General features: G+C 33.3%; 1 protein-coding gene across 7 annotated transcripts in view; it reads right to left on the bottom strand.

The window, feature by feature from the left end:
* The window catches only part of LOC118179560 (uncharacterized), a 65,129-nt gene extending 42,895 nt beyond the window's left edge, over nt 1-22,234 (bottom strand). For 5 of the 7 annotated variants that reach the window (XM_085815442.1, XM_085815437.1, XM_085815440.1 and 2 more), the window contains exon 1: nt 21,900-22,234. Coding sequence is in view for 1 of the 7 variants with exons in the window: in XM_085815436.1 (XP_085671562.1) it covers nt 17,852-17,888 (37 nt within the window). In the remaining 6 variants the exon portion in view is untranslated. Of the gene's footprint in view, nt 1-17,851; nt 18,029-21,899 lie in introns of those variants that run through there. The other 2 variants (XM_085815436.1, XM_085815441.1) reach the window with 2 other exon arrangements.
* Nucleotides 22,235-23,448: the final 1,214 nt, after the last annotated feature.

Consider the following 23,448-nt stretch of genomic DNA (forward strand, 5'->3'; position numbering starts at 1 on the left):
CCTATAAAAAGAGGTTACAAGGTGTGTTGTTTAGCAGACTCTAAGACTGGATACATTCAAAAATTTGAAATTTATTGTGGATAAAAAACTTCTGATAATAAGGATAAAATATTGAGCTTAGGGGAAACAGTAATAACTAAACTAATGGAAGATGTGAAACAGACAGGTCATCTTATAGCCTATGATAACTATTTGACATCTTTTAGTCTTGCAAAAAAATTCTACTTATAAGTGGACTATTTTCTGTGGGGACTGTGAGGCCGCAAAGGAAGGCTAATAACAAACTACAAAGAGGGAAATCAGCGTTCCTAACTAAGGAAGGTGTTGCTGCAATAAAGTGGATGGACAAAAAGGCTGCTACATTGTTGACTACTGCACATAATTCAGCGATTATTACATCTGTAAATCGTACAAAAAAGGGTGTTACTAAAACAGAAGTACCTTTCCCTAAAGCTGTTGCCGTATATAACAATATCATGGTAGGGGTTGATTGCTTCGATCAAAGAAAAGAAAGGTACCAAATATGAAGAAGATCTGTAGAATGGTGGCATTGTATTTTTTATTTTCTTATTGATCTTGGCATCGTAAATAGTTTTATACTGTGGCAAGGAAACAAGAGAAACGGAAGTTTAGACCAGCTAACATTCTGTAAGACAGATATTCCTCGAAAAAATAAAGGCCTTTCTGCTAGCTTCCAAGCAAAAAGGTGTTCAGTTCCGGATGATGTACGCTTAGTCAGTGTGGGAAATCATATGCCAAAGATGGTTTCCATCTATAGACGATGTAAGAAATGTAGCACAAAGGCACAAGAAAAGAGGACCCGATATATGTGTGCAGTATCTGAAGTACACTTGTGCATTGCAACATGTTTCTCATCTTTTCACGGCAAATAATCGCCTTTAAATTGAATTTTCTCTATGACCATAAAAGGTCCCGTGGGAAGTATACTTCCCACCCCTAGAATTTAAATGTAAACAAAAAATTTGGCAAAATAAAATATATTTCCTTAAATGCTATTGTTTAATTGATAATAAAACATAAAAAAAACGGGAGAAATTCAAAAGAGAAATAAACAGCCCACGAAAGAGTTAAGACCACTATATCTCTGAAATTAATCAGTTTTTCTAATAATATAACATAGGCCAAAATAAAGCTAACAGAAACACGAAATTCAGATATAACTGAGCTAGCCCATTAACAATCAGGTCTTGATATCCAATATGGAGATCATGTAGTTCTTTTTGCTTACATTTCAGATGATATATATATATATATATATATTTTTTTTTTTTTTTTCCATAAAATGAGAGGTACATTCTGCTGTCTCATGGAAAAATTATACAGAAAACAAAACCATAACAAACTACAGGGGTGTTTGTGGGACCCCAAAAAATCCTCTGAAACTTTTACGGACTTACTACCAACATTTTGGAGTTTCGAGAAGGGGGGGGATCGAAATGAAAAATTACCATTATGAAGTATTTATAATAATGACCTAATTATAAAAGTTTAATGAATTACTTTTTTTTGCTAAATTAATAACCATAAATTTTTAAACATATAAACTACTACATTTTATGTAAATATTTTAAATTACCTGAATTAATTCTTTAAAACAAAATTATTTAATTTCTGCTGCTTTTTTTTATTTTCTGATGTTTGTGGGCTTGTCTTTTTTTTTGTGGTGAACTTCATAATTGCAGGAAGGTTGACTTTTATTTTCCTCATTTACAGTTGAAGAAATTTCCTCGAGAACTGCACATGCAGAGGTAGAAGCAGTTTGCATTTCTGCTAATGTAGAAGGTTTTTCAGAGACTTTTATCTTCATCTGAAATACATGTTTTTAAGTCCTCTTGATATGTTTTCCAACTTCTGTTCATACTCAGTAAGAGATCTTTGTGAATTGGATCAGTCATTGGATTTTTTGAGCCATATTTTTCACATGAGGTTTCTTTAGAAGCCAATTAATCATATTTAATAGTCTGCACTGCATCTAGGGAATCAATCTTAAGAGAGGTTCAATAGTCAGTGACAAGTGTATCCATTAAGTTGAATGCACTTTCCACTAATGGGCCATGGAAGCAGCTAAGGCAGGCTTTGACCAATTTAGCCAATGTAGGATACTTATAATCATTTGTGAAATCATCTTTTAAATTAAAAACTTTAGACCAATATTTATCAATTGTACACTTGACTTGATTTCCACTTTCATCAGATGTGTAGAGCATTTCTTTGGTGATATAAATATCACCCTGGTATAACCTTATTTCAGCTTCTACTTTTGACTTTTCATTATCACTAAAAATATGGGACATGAAAGATGATAATTTTTCAAAAGCTAATATTGTACTGGTTTTACCTCTTAGCTCTGCATCTAATGCTGTAAAACTAATTAGATATGAATTTTTAAGAGGTAATTTCTGTTTCATATGACGTGCTGTATTAGTATAAGCTTTCATCAGAGAAATTTGGAATTCTTTTGCTATTGGATGATTTTTTGATAATTTCTTCAGGAGAGTGGAACCTTCTGCACCAGTAAATATTTGCTAGGTAGATGGAATTCTGGATTTGTGACATCAACCTTTAATAAATCATTATAAGATGTGCACTCTATATTTTCTGGCTTCATAAAAAAAGAAAAAAATTTTGCCATCAATTTATAAATACTGGAATGTATTAAATGAAGCATTGGTTTTTTTGTTTCAAATAATTTAATATATGTGTTGAACTCTGGTAATACTGCTGAATATAATGCCATGTGCAATAAAGTTTTGTTTTGCATAACAAATAACCCATTTAGTATTCTTTTTTTCCGAGCTAAAGCATCCTTTGTGAGTTGTTGGGAATGCAAGCAAGAATACACCCCTTCAACAACTTTTTTCTGAGCTGCAGAAATATTTCTTTTATTGTATACAGTTTCAACATAAGAAAAATAATCCCCTTTATCAGTTTTATCCAAGTAGTGAAAATAAAATGCAATAAGAGCATCCCACAGATCTTTGATTCTTTCTAAAACACATAAAATATACACCCACCTATGGTCTGGTCTCTTCAAGGGCTTAAGTTTTTTAATGGCAAGGGATTCACAGATTTTGAAGAAATTTTCTTTTTTACTGCAGCTTTTCATATCAAAATAGATGTCATCAAACAAATCTTCTAAGTATCTATCAAAACATGAAGCAAATTTTTTTGCACAGTTATTAGCTGTGTGACATGTGTCACCATCAATATCTAATAAGTGGGGTGCTTTGTCTGATCGAAGTCTGGTTTCAACACCATTTTTTTTTCCACGCATGGTGTTACATAAGTCCATTAATACACTAATTAAGTTTGCCCATGGAATATTATTATCTTCAATAGTATTAACAACTGCTTTAAAAACAGCTTTTGAATTGCAAGATTCCATCTTTAGAGATGCAAAATGATGAACTACAACTTCATTTTGATTAGACTAGAAGAGAAACACGCTAATGTGACAATCAAAATTGTAAAAAACAACCTTATATTTAGCGTAGGTATAATGAAGCACTCAATCGATTTCGAGGGCAGCTAAAGGTCCCTCCTCATCAGGAGAAAGAAATACATAGAAAGAAGAAAATAGTAATCACAGAAACACGTGGTGCTTATCAGCACTGCACGTGGTTATAACTAGATTTTTAATCAGAGTTGCACTGGCCGCCTACTTTTACTGAGCCAGGCTGTCTGATCAAGCATAAAGAAATATTAGCGAAGTTAAAATAGGGAGCGAGGGGCAAATGCACATTACACTCAAAATCTGAACTTCAAATAATGGAAAGCAACCACTGAACGGATTTTTATACCCTCTGGTAGTACCAAGTGCGAGGAGGTAACGCCATCTATCGGCAAAAATAATTGAATTAAGACAGTAGAATTTTAAAGGCATTAGGAAGGACTGGATTGGACTTCAAATCATTAACTAAACTTTCTAAATCTTTGTGAATGTGAAAAGCCTCAAGAAAATCCAATTCGCCTATGGAAGAAGCCTTTTGGATGATTTTTGCAGACCCAAAATCAAAATTATGATTAAAAGTCCAGCTATGATACGCTATTGAAGACTTGTTAATTTCCCCTTTTTTGACATAAGATTCATGTTCCTTGATACGAAACTTCAACGCTTTTTTTGTTTGGCCAATATATCTTAAACCACACTGACATGATATACTATAAATTCCCCAAGAATTCAAGACAGAAACGCAATCTTTTAGAATCGAAGGGTGAATTTTATTAATAGGGGAGAAACCGACTTGAAAATTGAATTTCTGGAGAATCCGTGCAATTTTATAGCTAACAGAAGGATAAAATGGAAGCACGACAAGGTCATTGATATTATTTCTAACAATGGAATGTCTTCTTAGATGGGAATCTGAAAATTTTTTGACGGCTTTATCAATAATCACGGGAGAAAATCCACGGTCAATCGCAACTGCTCTCAAATAATTAAGTTCATTGGTAAGCAAAGATTCAGAGGAACAAACTTTTAGCGCGCGGAAAACATAATAGTAAAAAGAAGCCATTTTTTGCTTAACAGGGTGGCATGACTTGGCATGGGGTGGTAAACAAACTGCAAAGGGTTTACGGTACACAGTGGTGCTAAAATCGGTTTCATTGCGGATTATAAGAATATCGAGGAAGGGGAGGGAATTGTTGGATTCAATTTCAAGAGTGAATTGGATGGCTGGATCAATTGAATTCATAATAGATAGAATCTCGGATAAATCCTCTTTATAACCGTCAAAAAGTGCGAAAGTGTCGTCAACATACCGAATCCAAAGACGAAAAGATAATTTATCAAATAATTTCATCTCAAAATAGTGCATATAAATGTCAGCAAGTACCGGACTGAGAGGATTACCCATAGCCAATCCTTCAACTTGACGAAAATGTGCATTTTGGAAAACAAAGTGGGTTTGACTTAGAGAAACTTTAGTAAGCGAAACCAACTCATTAATTTCAGTATGTGTGAAGTGAAATTCCCGAAGCCTAGTTTCAAGACAATTTAGTGCTCCTTCGACCGGAACATTAGTAAACAATGATTTGACATCAAATGAAAACATAATGGAACGAAGTGGGGAAATATTTTTAAGTTTATCAATGACTTCAACAGAATTTTTTACAGTGTGAATATTGTTATCAAGTAGAGGAGAAAATCTGGAAACTAAATATTTGGCCAAAGGATATGAAGCAGTACCTATGTTGGAAACAATTGGTCGAAAAGGAATACCGGTTTTGTGGACTTTTGGAAGAGCATAAAGTCTAGCGCAATTAGTAATAGGCGGAATAAGTGATTTCTTCAACTGAGTTGGCAGAATGTGGGAAGATTTAATAGCACCTTTTACTTTCATGAGGTCCGAAGTTGAAGGATCTTTAGGGATCGAGCAGTATGGGCCTTCATTTATCAATTTAGAGACTCCAGTAATATATGTGTGTTTGTCCATAACAACGATCTGTCCGTCCTTATCAGCTTTAGAGATAATGATATTAGTATCAGAATGAATTTCACGTAAGATCTCATTTTCCTTTTTGCTAAGATTAGAACCCAAAGATTTATTGTTAAAATTAACGTTATGAGTAATTAGGTGGCGGATTGTATCCTTCTGCGTTTCCGAAATTTTGGAGAATTTAAAGGCTTTCTCTATAGGGGCGATGATTTGAGGAATTGAAGGTTTAGATGTCTTTGAAAAGTTGAAATTATATTTTAATACTTTTAACTGATCCTCCGAAAGATTCCTATTGGAGATATTAACGATGGAGTTAACGTTTACAGTGGGAAGATCAGCTAGATAATTGGGACTATCCGACTGATGTGCGAGTTTTTGGAATTTAGAAATGAGCACATTTTTATGCCGTTGACAAACGGTATCGGTTCTAGACCAGGATGTATGTTCAAATGAGGAAAAATTTTCCCCCTCGCTCCCTATTTTAACTTCGCTAATATTTCTTTATGCTTGATCAGACAGCCTGGCTCAGTAAAAGTAGGCGGCCAGTGCAACTCTGATTAAAAATCTAGTTATAACCACGTGCAGTGCTGATAAGCACCACGTGTTTCTGCGATTCCTATTTTCTTCTTTCTATGTATTTCTTTCTCCTGATGAGGAGGGACCTTTAGCTGCCCTCGAAATCGATTGAGTGCTTCATTATACCTACGCTAAATATAAGGTTGTTTTTTACGATTTTGATTCATTTTGATTGTTGTCATAAAACTGCACCAATATTGCCAGTATACTTTCTTGAGCATTGCTAGTACTTTCATCCAAATTTAGAGAAAATGGAGTCTCCTTTAAAGTTTTAATGATATTTTCCTTAATAGTTTTTGCGAGTCCATATTTCATCTTATAACATGCAGTAGTCCTGGACATTTCCAACGAGTTTAGTGTCATCTGATCGCGGCTTAACTGTTTGCAGAGTTCAATTAAATTGGGAGCTACATTGAAAGAAAGAGAATTCTCGGCGATAAAAGAAGTTATTAATACCTCTTGGCGTGCTTTTCTTGTCACTATATCCAATGGCCGAGCATCAATCTCCAGTAAGTCATCAGTATTTTTTGAATTAGCATAATTACTTAAAGTCATTGAATGTCTAATGAATGCACTTTGAGTATTTTATGTGCGTCACAGTTTTAGAATGATTTGTGAAAGCCTTGAATCCTTCCCCACCATACTTCAGCAGTGAGTTACAAAAAACACAATATGCTTGTACAGTAACATTTATTTTCTTGCACCATGTGCCGATGGTATCCCCATTACCATCTCTCCGTTCAATCCAATTCCACCTAAATGCATTCAGGACACCTTCTTCTAATTGTGTGTAATATCACTATTTATATCGAGAAATTTCATAGTGAAATTCTCTTGCGTACATAAATAAAAAAATATTTCAATAAACGAAAGGTTTACACGTGCATCAATAAATGAAACGAAAATTTTACACAGCGGAAAAAAAAAAAGTTGAGAAGCGATCAATGACAAATAGCTAATACGGCGAAAAATCCCCCTTCTCTACTTATTGGTGCCACGCCAGGAGAGATACGACCTTTGAACCCAGATCACGTGATCGCACATCTGGTCGAACGAAGTCTCTCCCTTTTTTTTATGCCGCGCCTACTTGCCGAAAAGAATCCAGAAGAGAATGTCCGAGAACCGGGAGGAATGAGTCATAACTCGCAATAAGGAATGAACAAAAAAGAAGTTTTTTCCCCCTTTTCACGCATTATCACTGCCTTTGGAGAAAGAAAGGAAAAGTTTCCACCACACACACTGACCTTGCGTTTTCTGCTTTCAAAGCAAACAAAATTACCCAGATCAAAATAAATAATTCATTATTATTCCTACTTCCTTTTGAACGACGATCCCCGGAATTTCCGGGTATGGAAGTTCTAAATCCCCGGAATTCGGGGGTTTTCTCGGAGCACAAACACCCCTGAAACTATGAATGGACTGAATATCAGTGTTCTTATCCTTTAAAATTAGCTCAAGATCTACTGTTTGCAGCTCTACTCTTATATACGCCCTAAGATTGCCAAATGTGGTGATATGTGTTCTGCGCTGGTTGTTAGGTGCGATTGCGTGTTGTGCAATGGTTTTGGGGACACCGTTGTTCGTATGGCAATCCTTTTGACATTGAAACTTACTCTTTCGCTGCAGTGGTTTTATTTGGTCGTTGGTTCGTGTTTTTAAATGGCCTATGTTGCAATGACAGACATGGTGGCAAGATTTCAGTCGCAACATAAAAAATTAGAAGATTTCTTCCCCAAATTCAAAAGATTTCTCCAAAATTCAGAAGAACGCGAAGAATTAATATCATGCTTTGATATTAAAAAAATAACAATTTATACAAATAGAAAAAAGAAAATTGTACTTACATTAGTAAATCTCAATTAAGTAGTAACAAAAAAATTCATTAGGAAACAAAACAAGAACTTAATGTTACACAAAAAAATTATTGCAATGAATTTAGAGTGCATTTTTTGGCTTTAGCCAAAAATTCTTTGGAAAATTTCCTGTCATAACAATTAGTTTCCTCATAACATTTAGCAATTAAAATGTTTTCTAGAGTTTTTGGTGAAATTGAAGAACGAAACTTTTTAAAGAACGAAACATAGTTTTGTTTTTCTTCACAACACTGAAGACTCTCTAGCTCTCAGCATTACTGTGTGGAATTACGAGAATAGCACATAAAACTCTTGCTAGTCTATCATATTTTGGTGTTCCATCATCTCTTTTTATTCTTTTTAAGGTACCAACGAGGACATCAAGTCTATCTTCTCCAGAACTGGCAAAGTCTTCAAACTGTGCAGCAGAAAATTGGTTCTGTAGTTCATCTAAAGCATCATTATGGCATTCATTTTCTTTAATTGTTAACAAAAATGGAAATTTATCAATAAAAAAACGAATCTTTTCAAAAGATGAATTTTCAAATTGTTTCAAATTTGCCACTTCAGCATTTAAAAGAACTTCATTTTGCAAAGGAAACTTCCTTACAATGTAATCACAGGCTGAGGAAAAGTACTTTCTAACACATTGAAAAAATTCTTTTTTCTCATGATCTTTCAAAGAATTTACGAGTTCCCTGGTTTGATTTCCAATTATAAGATCACTGTCATCCTTTTGATTTGCCAAACTATTATAGGCAACATGAATCAACACACTGTTTTTCACAACGGATGGTTTTACAAACTTAGTATAAAGTTCTTTCAAAAGATCATTAAGAATTTGGATAAGCAGGGTAGATTTTGGCGAAGCTGATTGTCGAAGGGTATTTACACTTTCAAAAATCTTAATGGTACTTAACACAAAACTACAATATGCTTTGTTCAAATCCGAAGAAAGAGGATACAAAATCCTTTCCTCCCGGCTAATAGAAGAGTGTTTCTTCTTCTCTTCAACTTCTTTAACAAAGTTGACCTTTGAGGAGTCTCCTAAGCATTTTCTTTTTAAAGGGTTTGATTCTGTGTGTTGGCTTTTCCCTTTTAAAGCATTTTGATTAGAAGCAAAGTTGGTTTTCGGAATCTTACATGCCGACAAATTTGATGGGATCTGTGGTTTCATTTTGGTCTCTTCGTGGAAATATTTTAGCAATGCATCCCACTGTTCAATAAACCTTCCTAGCACTCTGCCTAAGGATAACTATCTCGTGCATACATATTTCAGAATTTTTCTCGTTTCACCAGAGCACAGTTCTTGGAAATTCTTTAGGTTTTCTTTCCTTTTTACACTTTTTTCCAGATAGAAACACATCAATCAGAAGCTGGTCAATATTTAATGGTAAAGCAGCTGCAGCTTTTTCTGCTGCCAAATTAATTAAGTGGCATGGGCATCCAATAACAATTAATTCATTTTGTTCTTTTTCGAGGAAAGAGGCTACACCCTTTTTGTCACCCACCATGACATGAGCATTATCTGCACCAAATGAAATGCAGTTTGATATTGGGATGTTGTTTCAACTCATTAATTACCAAGGAGGCAATATTTTCCCCGGTAGCGTCTCCATTTAACAATGGAAGACGCAAAAGATGAGTTTTCATTTCATTAGAAACATCACAGAAATATGTGACAACGATGGAGTAAAGCTTCCAATCGCTGTCGTTGCTGCCATCGATTTACACTGAAAATGCTGAATTCTGGAGTGCAGCTATCGTTTTACTTTGTGCATCGCAAGCAATTTCGTTCACAATAGAAGATGTTTTCGTGCGAGCACAAGCATATTTCTGAGCAATCTTGGAGTCGGGAAACATCCGTCTGAAAAGTTGACCGGCGTGATCGGCAGCGCTTAGCGGCACATTGTGCTCGATGAGGAATGCAGTAAACAAACACTCTGCCAAAATGACATCGGCGTCCAAATTCGTAGCCGAATTTTAAAAAAAATCATCCACTTTCTTTGATGTTGTCAAAGCCGAAGCATTAACTTAAATCACAATGTCGCTTCTTCCACCGTGGCTTATTATGAAGTCACACACGCTCACGTTGCAAAATGCATAGTTATTTCCTTTGAAGGATTCTTTAATTGTTGGAAATTCTGCTTTGTAGGCAGGCCGAAAATATTGAGAATACGGTTTTTTTGTACTCATTTCGTAACAACGACGTATTAAGAAAATTCGTAGCATGTGCAAACAAAAAACAAAACAGAATGCGACAATCCACGCTCGCTGAGTAATTCTCTTGCTGCTGAAGCGAAGGCAAAAAAAATAATCTGGCGCCCACAAAGAAAAGAGTGGGAGAAACAAGTTCAGCGCATTGGATTGGCTGGTTAAGCGGCGAGTTGGGAGAAACCGCAGGTTACTGGATTCGAAGTAGTCGGTAGTTGGCGGTAAAACACAATGCAATTGGCGAAAATCGCTGAATTGGCGAAAAATTCTAAAATTTCGACAAAAATCACTACAAACACTTGAAAAAGGAAAAAAAATCGTAAAAAATGGATTACAATCGTAAAATCGTAAAGACAAACACATTTTCATAAAAATTACGAAAAATTCGTAAAAGTTGGCAGGTATGCAGTCGCGTATTTTAACTGTGTGCAAAGTAAAATCTAAAACCTAGAAGAATTTAGGAAAAGAAAGTTTTGAACATTTATTTGTGAATTATAGTATCAATTTTGTGGATAGCAAGTCTGGCTGTTATATAAATACCATAGAGAGTACGTGGTGGCATCTTAAAGCCACGTTTTACTGTCCGAAGAAGCATTCATTATGGTAAGTGCATTTTATTTTATTGTTTTTATTTTGTAAAATGTAATGTTCATTGTTTTTTTACCATGAATTTCTGTTGTTTTTTGAATTGTTTGTAATTTCTTTTAGTTTATTTTGTTGATATGCGCGCAATGACTAGATTGTGCAATTCGTAGGTGTTTTTTTTTAATTAAAACATATTGCTGTGTACATGGATTCTTGTCAAGTATTTTTGGTTAGAAACTTCATGTTTTTGCTATCTAAATTTTTTATTTTTGCTTTGGATTTTTAGCTTAAATTGTGTGTTCAAAACGTGGTTTTTGCATATGCGAAAACCATATTTTTGGAGATATTTTAGGCTTAAAGTTCAAAAATGTAGGCAAACAAATTTAGATAGTAATATGGCAGCGTGGAGTTTCTCGCCAAAAATATTTGGCAATAAATTTTGAATCATGGAATGTTTTGTAAGTGCTTTTGTGGTGTGTGTGTGTGTGTGGTTAGGAAATACATTGCTTGTTTCATTGTTTAGACGATAGAATGGCTGAATGTAGTAAGATTAATTTGAAGTTTCTGTATGATTTGGAACGAAAGGGGAAAAGTGCATTAATTGACTGGTGTGTACATGAAGATTTACTTAGTAGCCATTTTCGGGACAGTTCAGAATACATAGGATATTTTTTACTCTTATTTTTGTGAATTTATGTGGCAACACCGATATATGGATTTTAGTCCAGATAATTTTAGGAAGTTTTTGGGTGCTGTTAAGGAATTTTGTGTGCCACAGAGGTAAGTGGATATTTGCTTTGTATAATGCTTAAATTCATAACCCTTTTTTATGTTATTTTATTGTTTGGTTTAAAATGTAGTTTATTGAGATCATGTATTTTTTGTTTGCCTCTAATGTAGAACAAGGTGATCTTTTGACCTTTTCAAGTGAAAATACAACGTTGTATACATGGACAAACTCAAGGGAGTGCGCAAAGCCTAGTTTGTGCAATTCTCTGATTTTTTTTTTTTTTTTAAGTGAAAATAGGTCGATGTGTACATGAATAAAGGGAGATCGCAATGCCATTTTTGTAATATTCTTTTTTTTTTTTTTTTGAAGTGAAAATAGGTCGATGTGAACATGGATACCGAGTTTGTGCAATTGTTTGTCTTGTTATTTTGGCTTTGCGTAGCGGTGATTTTTTGCGCCAAAAATTAATAACGAGTTAAAGAATTGCACAAATCGGTATCCATGTACCGCCAAAAATTGCCAAGTTTCGCCAAGGGGTACCCTAAACTATACTTTTACCAAATCTTTAACACGCTAGCTCTCACTAAATTAAAACTAATTTAGATCTCCAATCTGAAAACACATAAATTTCACTACAAAATCTAGAGATAGCCTTAAACCCTTAACATTTCAAATACCACACAGATTTCTTCAAAACACCAGGGAAAGATACAATCTCACAATTAAGAAGTATACTCATCAAATCAAAATAAATTCAGTAAACAGATCGTGTAGTCACCAACACTTAAAACCGATTTTTTTTTCCTACTATCGCAATATAAATTTGTGTAGCGGCGAAGCCAAATTAACAAATGAGACTTGCAAAAATTTGGAATCCATGCACCACCAAAAATCGCCAAGGGATAACCTACAATATACTCTTACCCTATTTTTTTCCATACTTTAATTCTTTGACTCAAACCATGTCAAATTTTTGCAAAAATTGCACAAGTATTTTTTTTTTTTAATGGTTCTCAAAATTTTAGTTCCTCAATGATTGAATATTGTATATATTTATTCAAAGAGTCAAATACCGAAAATCCGCCGACCTGAAATCTGCGTTGCCTCTCAAAATATAAGCATTCAGTTTATAGGTTCCGGAAACCGCAACATCGAGTACGAAATATCGAAGAAAAAATACTTACCGAATAATGATGAGTCATTACGAAATACTAAATTATTAACATAAAAAAAAGTTTTCTCCCCCTAATCTCTGCATTGAGGTAAAAAAGCAGACGATTCACTCTTCATTCAAGTTCACGATTCACGTTGTATTTTCTAAACTTTGTTATTTCACAAGATTGTTTAGTGCTGCCTTTTTTTTATCCTGATATTTTGTGGATAAAATAAGAATATTTTAAATTTCAGCCCTTTTTAATACAATGACAGATAAGAAACGCACTCATGATTTTACTGCTTGCAACGTTCAAAAACGTAAACACGCTGCATTGACAGTAACGTAAAAAAGTGCAAATTCTGCAAAAGATGAAAGCAGGTGCTACTCCTCGATTTATAACAGAATGGTATGGAATTGCGACACAATTGTATATGATATACAGAAAGATAAAGAAAAGCTGTTGAAATTTTACAGCAACAGCGATTCTAACGGCGGAATTCAAAACCGGAAATCTCTGCATGAAGCGAAATCAGCAAACTTCAATGCTGTGTACATATAATACAATTAATAACATAGTCAATTTATATATGTAATAATAATTTAACTCATATAATAAATTATTGCAATAATGTATATAATAATTTAAATGTACCTAATATGCCTTATTTATTTTGCACTTTTAGTTCGAATATCTTTTCTGTCCTGAAATTTGCAAAATCCGTACAACCCCTGGTTCCTAGCTTTGGGGATTTCTGGACTTCTACTGTACATCTTTTTTACCAAATATACTTTATTCCTTCTTTCATATTTTAAAATCTAGATCCAATCCAAACAAAATTGGCAGATATTTTCTGATTTATTTTTAAAATTTGCATTTTTTAGTAATTTTGATACATTTAAATTATAATCTATAAAATTTGTACCATCACTTTAAAGTAGATACATTTCTAAACATATATGCAAAAAATTAAAAGTTTTTAATTTAAAATTTCTAAAGATAGATAGATATATATGGATTTATATACTTGCCCATTTTGAAATTTCGTATATTGATTATAACTGATAATAATGCCAAATGTGCTTTACAGACCTAAAAATAACAACTACGACTATTCTTGCTTTTCAAATGTTAATGATCGATTGTTATTATATGGAATTCTTAGAGTACAACCTTTCTGAAAATCACTGTTGCGTTTTGTGCATTAGCAGGGCAAAATAAATTAATCACTAATGAGTTTGCAAATGTATTCCTTTGTCACAAACTTTCCGATACGGATGCAGATAATCAGAAAGTACCTGAAGTTACATGATGCAAAGTAAATGTACATTTTCAAGAATATAAATATGAACAATTAGTTTGATCATGTAAATATGGCTGCTCACATTTATTTTCAGACACTTTTATTTTTTACATGTATCTTGTACTAATTATTGAAATAGATTCAATTTTCTTTTTTCTAATATAGTACTATTTCTACGTTTCAAGATTTCCTTGTTGCAAAATAAATGTGATCAAAATATTCCTAGTACTAAAATAATTTATTCAAAAAGCATTAATTAATATTTTGCATAATATGAATTCTAAAATTTTGCCAAGATATTTTTGCTAGATGATGTTTCTCATAATAATTTTTAGGGTACTATTCGGTTTCAAGGGCCGTAAAAAATCGCCAAACTATTGTTGATGCCAATGCTGCCAAAAATAATTGCGGCAACCCTAATAACTGTGGCAAGAAAGGAAGTATAATAGTAAATAACTATCTAAGATTGATGTTTTAATTTAGATGAAAGGTTAATTTCATATTATATAATACTTTTTTATTATAATTTATATGAAAAAGGCTAAACATGACTGAATGGAAGCATAAGAGTAAATAACTATTTCAAATCATTATTATAATTTATATAAAAATTGCTAAACATAACTGAATGGATGCCTGCATCGCTATTTCGCTACCGACTTATCGCTAAAGCATAATATTTCATCTTGTTGGTTGTTCAAATGTAATTTTCTATAATGAATGATGCCTTTTCTTTGAAAATATTCTCGGTAAAAGTGCAGAATCGCTCACGTATTTGCTTGCCGCTTTTTACAAGGGTAAAAACAATTGAATTTTTGTCAATTTTCTTTTATTTTTTAAGTGAAAATAGGTCGATATGTACATAGATAAAGTCAAGGGTGTGCGCAGTGACATTTTTGTGCAATTCTAGGATTTTTTTTTAAAGTGAAAATAGGTCGATGTGCACATGGATACCGAGTATCTGCAATTCTTAGAAACGCGTCAAGCAGTGAGTGATTCTGCACTTTACCCAAAATTCTATTGCCGACTTTTTGTCATGGGCAATTCCCAAATTGTTAAATCCATAGAATATCAAAAAAGGATTTAAAAATTAAACTAGTATGTCAATGACGTCTTAAGAAACATTAAACTATATAAACTTACGCAATCTGAAATTAACGTGAATGCTATATTTGGCATGCAGTTAAATGGGCGCATTTGCTAGATTTGGCGCTGTTGTGCATACATTTTCGCTGCAATTTTTTTACGGCCCTCAAAACCGAATAGTACCATTTTTAGTTTTAAATGAAAATGCAAATTACTGTCTGAAAATTATTTCTTGCAATAAAAGTTAACCCTGAATCTGCAAGAATCGTTAACCTCTTCATCGTCCGTAACGCATCTAGCTCGTTCAAGTGAAACTTCTGCAGGGTGGCCGTAACGTGCTTCAAGCATTCTTCTGCATTTTAAACATTTACTTGTTTAAGTTTTTATTTTTGTTTGTTCTAATATTTCCTAGAGGGCAGCACTGATCAGGCATTCTATTTCTAATTGAATTTGCCCCAGGTTTTATGAATATTCGTGCCATTTTACATAAGATACAAGACAGTGAGAGATAGCTTCAACGTCTACTCGGCAGAAAAAGAGAAAAAATGAGATTGTGAATTGGAAAGACAAGAAGGATATACGTTTGATGAGTACAGCCCATAGTAACTCGATGATTGATGTTGAAAGACGGAAAAGAACTGTAAATAAAACCAATAATTGTAAAAGATTATAACAACAGGTAAATGTTAGTTTAGCGTACCCTTTGGCGTAACTTGGTGATTTTTGTAAGTACATGGATACCGATTTTGTGCAATTCTTTGACTCGTTATTTTGGCTTGCAAAGCAGCGATTACACAAAGCCAAAATAACAAGACAAACAATTGCACAAACTCAGTATCCCTGTACACATCAACTTATTTTCACTTAAAAAAAAAACCTCGAATTGCACAAAAATGGCATTGAGCACTCCTTCGACTTTATCCATGTACACGTCAACCTATTTTCACTTTAAAAAAAAAAAAAAACGAATTCCACAAAAATGGCATTGCGCACTTTTTTAATTTTATCCATGTACACGTCGACCTATTTTCACTTAAAAAAAATCCCAGAATTGCACAAACTTGCATTGCGCACTCCCTTTACTTTGTCCATGTACACATCGATATATTTTCACTTAAAAAGTCACAGGAGCACCAAAGTCTACAACATAGCATACCTGCCAACCTCTAAAGATAAAAATTCAGAAGATTTCTCCCCCAAATTCAGAAGATTTCTCAAAAATTCAGAAGAACACGAAGAATTAATATCATGCTTTGATATTAAAAAAATAACAATTTATACAAATAGAAAAAAGAAAATTGTACTTGCATTAGTAAATCTCAATTAAGTAGTAACTAAAAAATTTATTAGGAAACATAAAACAAGAACTTAATGTTACACAAAAAAAAAAAATTATTGTAATGAATTTAGAGTGCATTTTTTGGCTTTAGCCAAAAATTCTTTGGAAAATTTCCTGTCATAACATTTAGCAATTAAAATGTTTTCTAGAGTTTTTGGTGAAATTGATGAACGAAACATAGTTTTGTTTTTCTTCACAACACTGAAGACTCTCTCGCACTCAGCATTACTGTGTGGAATTACAGCTGCAGCTTTTTCTGCTGCCAAATTAATTAAGTGGCATGGGCATCCAATAACAATTAATTCATTTTGTTCTTTTTTGAGGAAAGAAGCTACACCCTTTTTGTCACCCACCATGACATGAGCATTATCTGCACCAAATGAAATGCAGTTTGATATTGGGATGTTGTTTCAACTCATTAATTACCAAGGAGGCAATATTTTCCCCTGTAGCGTCTCCATTTAATCAGTTTTCATTTCATTAGAAACATCACAGAAATATGTGACAACGATGGGGTAAAGCTTCCAATCGCTGTCGTTGCTGCCATCGATTGACACCGAAAATGCTGAATTCTGGTGTGCAGCTATCGTTTTACTTTGTGCATCGCAAGCAATTTCGTTCACAATAGAAGATGTTTTCTTGCGAGCACAAGCATATATCTGAGCAATCTTGAAGTCGGGAAACATCCGTTTGAAAAGTTGACCGGCGTGATCGGCAGCGCTTAGCGGCACGTTGTGTTCGATGAGGAATGCAGTAAACAAACACTCTGCCAAAATGACATCGGCATCCGAATTCGTAGCCGAATTTGAAAAAAAAAATCATCCACTTTCTTTGACGTTGTCGAAGCCGAAGTATTAACTTAAATCACAATGTCGCTTCTTCCACCGTGACTTATTATGAAGTCACACACGCTCACGTAGCAAAATGCATAGTTATTTCCTTTGAAGGATTCTTTAATTGTTGGAAATTCGGCTTTGTAGGCAGGCCGAAAATATTGAGAATACGGTTTTTTTTAACTCATTTCGTAACAACGACATATTAAGAAAATTCGTAGCACGTGCAAACAAAAAACAAAACAGATTGCGACAATCCACGCTCGCTGAGTAATTCTCTTGCTGCTGAAGCGAAGGTGAAAAAAATAATCTGGCGCCCACAAAGAAAAGAGTGGTAGAAACAAGTTCAGCACATTGGATTGGCTGGTTAAGCGGCGAGTTGGGAGAAACTGCAGGTTACTGGATTCGAAGTAGTCGGTAGTTGGCGGTAAAACACAATGCAATTGGCGAAAAATTCTAAAATTTCGACAAAAATCACTAAAAACACTTGAAAAAGGAAAAAAAATCGTAAAAAATGGATTACGATCGTAAAATCGTAAAGACAAACGCATTTTCGTAAAAATTACGAAAAATTCGTAAAAGTTGGCAGGTATGCAACATAGGCAAACAAAAAATACATAATTTCAATAAAATACATTTTAAACCAAACAATAAAATAACATAAAAAAGGAAAAACATGTTATACATTTAAGCACTACCAAAAGCAAATATTCACTTACCATGATTTTCAAGTTCGCTTCGTACACCCAGAGCCATGTAAAAATCAAAATATCAATCATACTCAAATGACTTTTTTCAAACCAGGTACTCTTTCTGATCGAATGCTTCACATAGTGACTATCTGAGCCTTTCTTCCTACAAACCCACTCAAATCCAACTAAACAGTTTTAACACACACCACAAAAACGCTTACAAAACATTCCATGATTCAAAATTTCCAAGAAAAATGCACCCGATTATGTCACAATAGGGTTTCCATAACATTCAAATACTCAGGCTACCATAAATGAAACAACAACTTGGCGATAAATCAAACAACAACTTCGCCATAATACAAGGGGTACCTTAAAGTGTACTCTACCCTAACAACAAAATGGGAGGAGTGAACTGCCTGGATCAGATGTTATCAAATTATCCTGCTGTTAGAAATAAGCAGAGATGTTATTATTTCTCCATTATGCTTTATTTTCTTATAATTTCACTTTCTTATAATTGAGATTCATCCACTACGACAGTTATGTATGGAAAGTGATGATGTACAGAGAAAACAACATTACATGATACGAAAAACAGATGGCCACTGGGGGGAAATTTTCACGGACAGGAGGGGATGGTGAAAGGGTTAAGGCACATGGAATAGGATTGGCAGTCAGTAAGAAGGAATATTCTTTGCAAGGAAACAAGGAAAATACTCTTGGCATTTCCAAATCCCATAGTAAGCAAAGATGTAACATATTAGAATATTACATTTGCAGAGTTGAAATTTACTATGTCTGGGTTTGATGAACAAATTATTTGTGCCTTAAGCAGAATAAAAAAACTGAAAGCACAGGGGTACAATATAAGATTATTCTTTAATGAAAACGGGTTTTCATCGGCAGAGACCCTTTGGCAGCATTGCATTTTTACTCACCAAGCTTGATGAGCGAAGCCATAAACGTGATTTTTAGTGCATGTAAATTCAAGTTAGCAGACAAAACAATGTTTTAATAAGCATATGGCAGTAAAAATTCACAGATAATAAGCATGTAGATGTAAAACTAACCGGTTAAACGTGATATGCAAAAATAAATTTGTATTAAATTCAAGTTAGCACAGAAAAGAATACACTAAGCATAAGACAATATATAAGCATTTATAACGGAAATAAAAATTCATTTTAAAAATACAATTTAGTATTAATATACTGAAATTAACCGGTTAAACGTGATATATGAAAAAAATTCGTTTTAAATTCCAGTTAGCACAGAAAACAATATATTCCTTACACCAGAAGTGGTTTGCTAATTTTGGTGACCATGGGGATGCATCAAACTATTCTGTTATCTTAGATAATCAATATTTTTTATTTCGATTTAATCATCTATTTATGTCACACCTGCCATCCTCTGAAAAGTTATTGTTAGACAAGCATTAACAATATATTATCTTGTTAAAATTTTAAGCCATAAAAATTGATTTATTCTCATAATTTCAGATGACAATAACCAATAATAAAAATAAAAGAATTACTTATTATTTAAAATGCACATTTTTGTGGTCTATGAAAATAAATTATTTTAGGGGCTGAAAACCTCATGGTTCTGCATGCTTACAGCTGTTAATAATTAAGAACACAATTTTATACGTGAACAGCCATGTTACAAATTAGCATTCACCCCTCCCGCCATATTTACTTCCTTTCATCCTGAACCGAGAACCTGCATCTATCTACGTAATTATACGAAAATATGGCTGAAAATATTTCTATCTATTCATTGTTAAAAAATTCAGAAAAAAATAACAATAATAAGAGAATATTATAAATCTGCAAATGCGAACAATGACAGTGATAATTCAACAAAATGAACGCAAGAGGAATGGTTGCAATCTTCGAGTGAGGGAATAGGATGAATCTGCTGGGTTACCAGGTTTGAACTATTATCGCCAAAGTTGGCGATGTTTACATTTACCGGGTTCTCTGCAGAAGTGCTTCCATGAAAACATTACGAAATCTAAATGGAAACTTAGAATGCTAAACTGACAAAAGTTCTATTAGAATAATGAGGGAAAGTGCAGAATCGCCCACTGCTTGGCGCATTTTTAAGAATTGCACATACTCGTTATCCATGTACACATCGACCTATTTTCACTTAAAAAGTGAAAGAAAATTGACAAAAATCCAATTCTTCTTACTCTTGTAAAAAGCACCAAACAAACGGCAATGAAACAAGTGGGCGATTCTGCACTTTAGCCGAATAATGATTCTAAGCACGCATTCCTAAATGTTTGATTGTGGTTATTTACAATCATCTTGAAATTAGCAAAATTCATCCATATTCTCCAGAAGCACTAGGGAATTATCTGCCTAAGGGGGATGCCTTTGTAGTGAGTGGTCTTGCTAAGAGAAATTTGTTCATATCCACATCATTACACAAAGAGAAATCTACAAAAATGGCAATACAACCAGCCCTTTCGCCAAGAATATTAAATGAGTATTAACTTAGAAGTCAAACAACAAAAATCAGCGTTATATTTTCAAATTTTCACAGGACTAGTTTCAATGGTTTTACTGAAACATCAACCTCAGCTGCAAAAGTGCAAATATAAATGAGATCGAACTACCAGTAATCAGCAAATTTACCATTCAGCTGCTGGTATACTGCAAACGTGCATGGTGCAAGTTGCAGAAAAGGAAACATTTCTTTCAAATCTCTATAAAAACAACTGTGGAGGAATGGAACAAGATGAAACATTTCTACATGAAAAAATTTGTTGAATCTAAAGTTCAAGAAAAGTACAATATTAACTAAAGGATATCTAGTTGAATATTGAATATTTTGTTATTTTCATGTCTTTAATAAATATAAACTGTTTACAATGGTCAAATACTTCCATGGGTTCATTTCTAGAACTTTCTGGATCAATTAATGTTTTAAACAATAATATCTTAACATTTTTCAAAACAAGCAGGTTTTAAAAACGATGATACAGATTTATGAAAGAAAGTTATTTCAATAATGTAACTGATACTGGTGAATAAATTTGGTAAGCAGAAATGTCCAAAGACAAATGTGAGCCACTATAATATTTAGTAACTGATATCGGTGAATAAATTTGAAAAGCAGAAATGTCCAAAAAGAAATGAGAGCTACTATATATTACTGAAACATGAGACGGATTTTTTTAGTTCAACTTTTATTAAATACCTTGAACATGCAATTGTGATTATTAAAACTAATTTTTTTCAGAAATTTATAAATCAAAATATGAAAACTTTCCTAAAAAATAAATTACTCAAAAAAGTGTTAAATCATGCTTATTCTTTTCTTATTACAATTAATCTACGAAATATTAAGTGATCACAAACATAGCTTTCATGATTCGTTTTAAACTTGGATATTCCAGAATAAAAACACAAGAAATAAATACTTATATGATTGTACTCATATTTAATTGTTCATATACCCCAAAAAAATCTGGCCTTTGTGCTGCTATATATATTATTTACAACTTTTTACTAAAAGTAATAATTTATATGCGATGTAAAATAAACCAGAATCATGAAACGTATCGCATATCTAGTAACAACATTATGTCTGTAACAAAGCAAAAAGCATGTGCATCTGGACGAAACAAAAAAAAATCTTTTTTTTTAATTTATGTATTTCAGATCACTACTTTATGTACAATTTCTTTATTATCATAATCGTTTCATTGTTACTGTTTTTAACTTGAAATTAATTTCAAGGGTAAACGAATACGAAAATAAGCTGCATCACGAGATCCCATTATCTCCATTGCTACACGCTAAACATTAAAGGACAATGGCGTCAGCATATACAGATATAACAAAACGACTAGTAAACTAAAAATCACTTTTCTTAAAGAGATCTAACTTTTTTCATAAAACCCATTAAAAATAAGTGTAACTCCTTTATTAACGCTAAGCACAGTAACACGGCATACAAAATGTACACGTTTTGGTACGATGCACATATGAAATGCAAACTGATTTAGGCATAATTGTTAAGCCTACTCATATTCAGTAACAAAGTGCTAACTCACCTTTTGGATCCAACAGATTTATTCAAAAAAACTTCATAAATTTACACATATGATGAATATGAAAATTATTTACGAGTATAACAACGAAATTAAATTGATTCATCGAACGCAACTTTTGGAACAATCTAGTAATCTGCCATTGAGGCATGACGTCACAACGCGGGAAGCGGGAAATTTAATGGCTTCAAATATGTTTAGTAAAAATAAATGCAACCTTTTACTATCATTAAGATTTGATTGAATATAGCTACATGAATGTATCGGTAAACGTTATATTTACTAAAAATAAACATATATTTAGTATTTATGTTTTAGTTACAAATAAAGGAATTCATCACTTCACTTCGCTTTATGATTCTCCACAACATTGCCGTTCGAATTGATTAGTAAAAATATTTTTCTTAAATTCTCTTTACTTGTAAAAGTTGAGTAGTATTAAATTTTACCAAACATAACTGCCCTATAATCTGCACCTCGCCTAAATCGAATTTGTTTGCTCGAGATATATACTTCCATCAAGAGTCTCGATTAAATAGATGCGTTGGAAATTATTTCGACTAATATCTGTCAACTGATTTACGCTTTCGATGTTAAATTCATTCAGATGGACATAGTAATGAAGGCTTTTCTGGAAATGAATTTAAATGAACATGTAGATGATCTCCAACACTTCAGAAGAAACGGAGTGACGATGGCCAACATTTAATAACATCTTTAGAGGCTGGACGTAATTCTTCCGATCATTCCATTTTTATGAGATTATTTCTGTTTATGAAGCACATACTACTGCCCATTTTTGATGAAGCAACGTCGCATTTAGCTGGAATATATGCGTTAAAGAGAGTAGCAATTCTAAAAATGAAAGCTAAGGAATAACATGATTTTCAAAAGTCTTACTTTAGTAAACTTTTTGCTTTCTTCATTGTCAGATAAAGAATTGTATCATGTAATTTTCTGAAAATAATTTATTTCTGACATCCCCTATTCGGTGCCTAAAGTCAGTTCATATATATTTGATAAATTTATGGAATCATTCGTAGTACCGTAGATGTATTCGCTTTTAACTAAACTTTTATCTCTTTATTGTTTTGATCAGAGCTTAAATTGCGCTGGAGCACGGCTTCGGTACTTCTCAGTTTTCGAGATAAATTATAATTTCAGCCATAGTGGTAAACTACAATTTTAGCAGATACATTTTGTTTTAATATTAAACATGCTTTAAAAACCAATTCTAACTTCTGAATACAGGCCCGTCTTTCCCACGAACTTAAAGCCTTGCAGATAGGTTGAGACTTTTAAGGAAAGAAAAACTCGTCACTTAAATGCGAAAGGCTTAGTCTCCAGGATGTGCAATGAATTTATGGCAGAAGGCAAATTTTGTGTTCCTCAAAGTACTAAAAATAACAACTTGGTCGTGCACGTGCACGTTCCACGCTAGTGACTTCCAATTGCAGAACTCCTGTAGACTTTCTGAATGATATTACCAAACGGGAGGACCACTGCTGTCACCTTGTACAGAGAAGTCGTTTATTCTCACTTTGTTACCGAA

The sequence above is a fragment of the Stegodyphus dumicola genome, chromosome 4 (genome assembly GCF_044657685.1).
Source record: "Stegodyphus dumicola isolate Sdum_Otavi_A_Nest chromosome 4, ASM4465768v1".
Classification (NCBI taxonomy): domain Eukaryota; kingdom Metazoa; phylum Arthropoda; class Arachnida; order Araneae; family Eresidae; genus Stegodyphus; species Stegodyphus dumicola.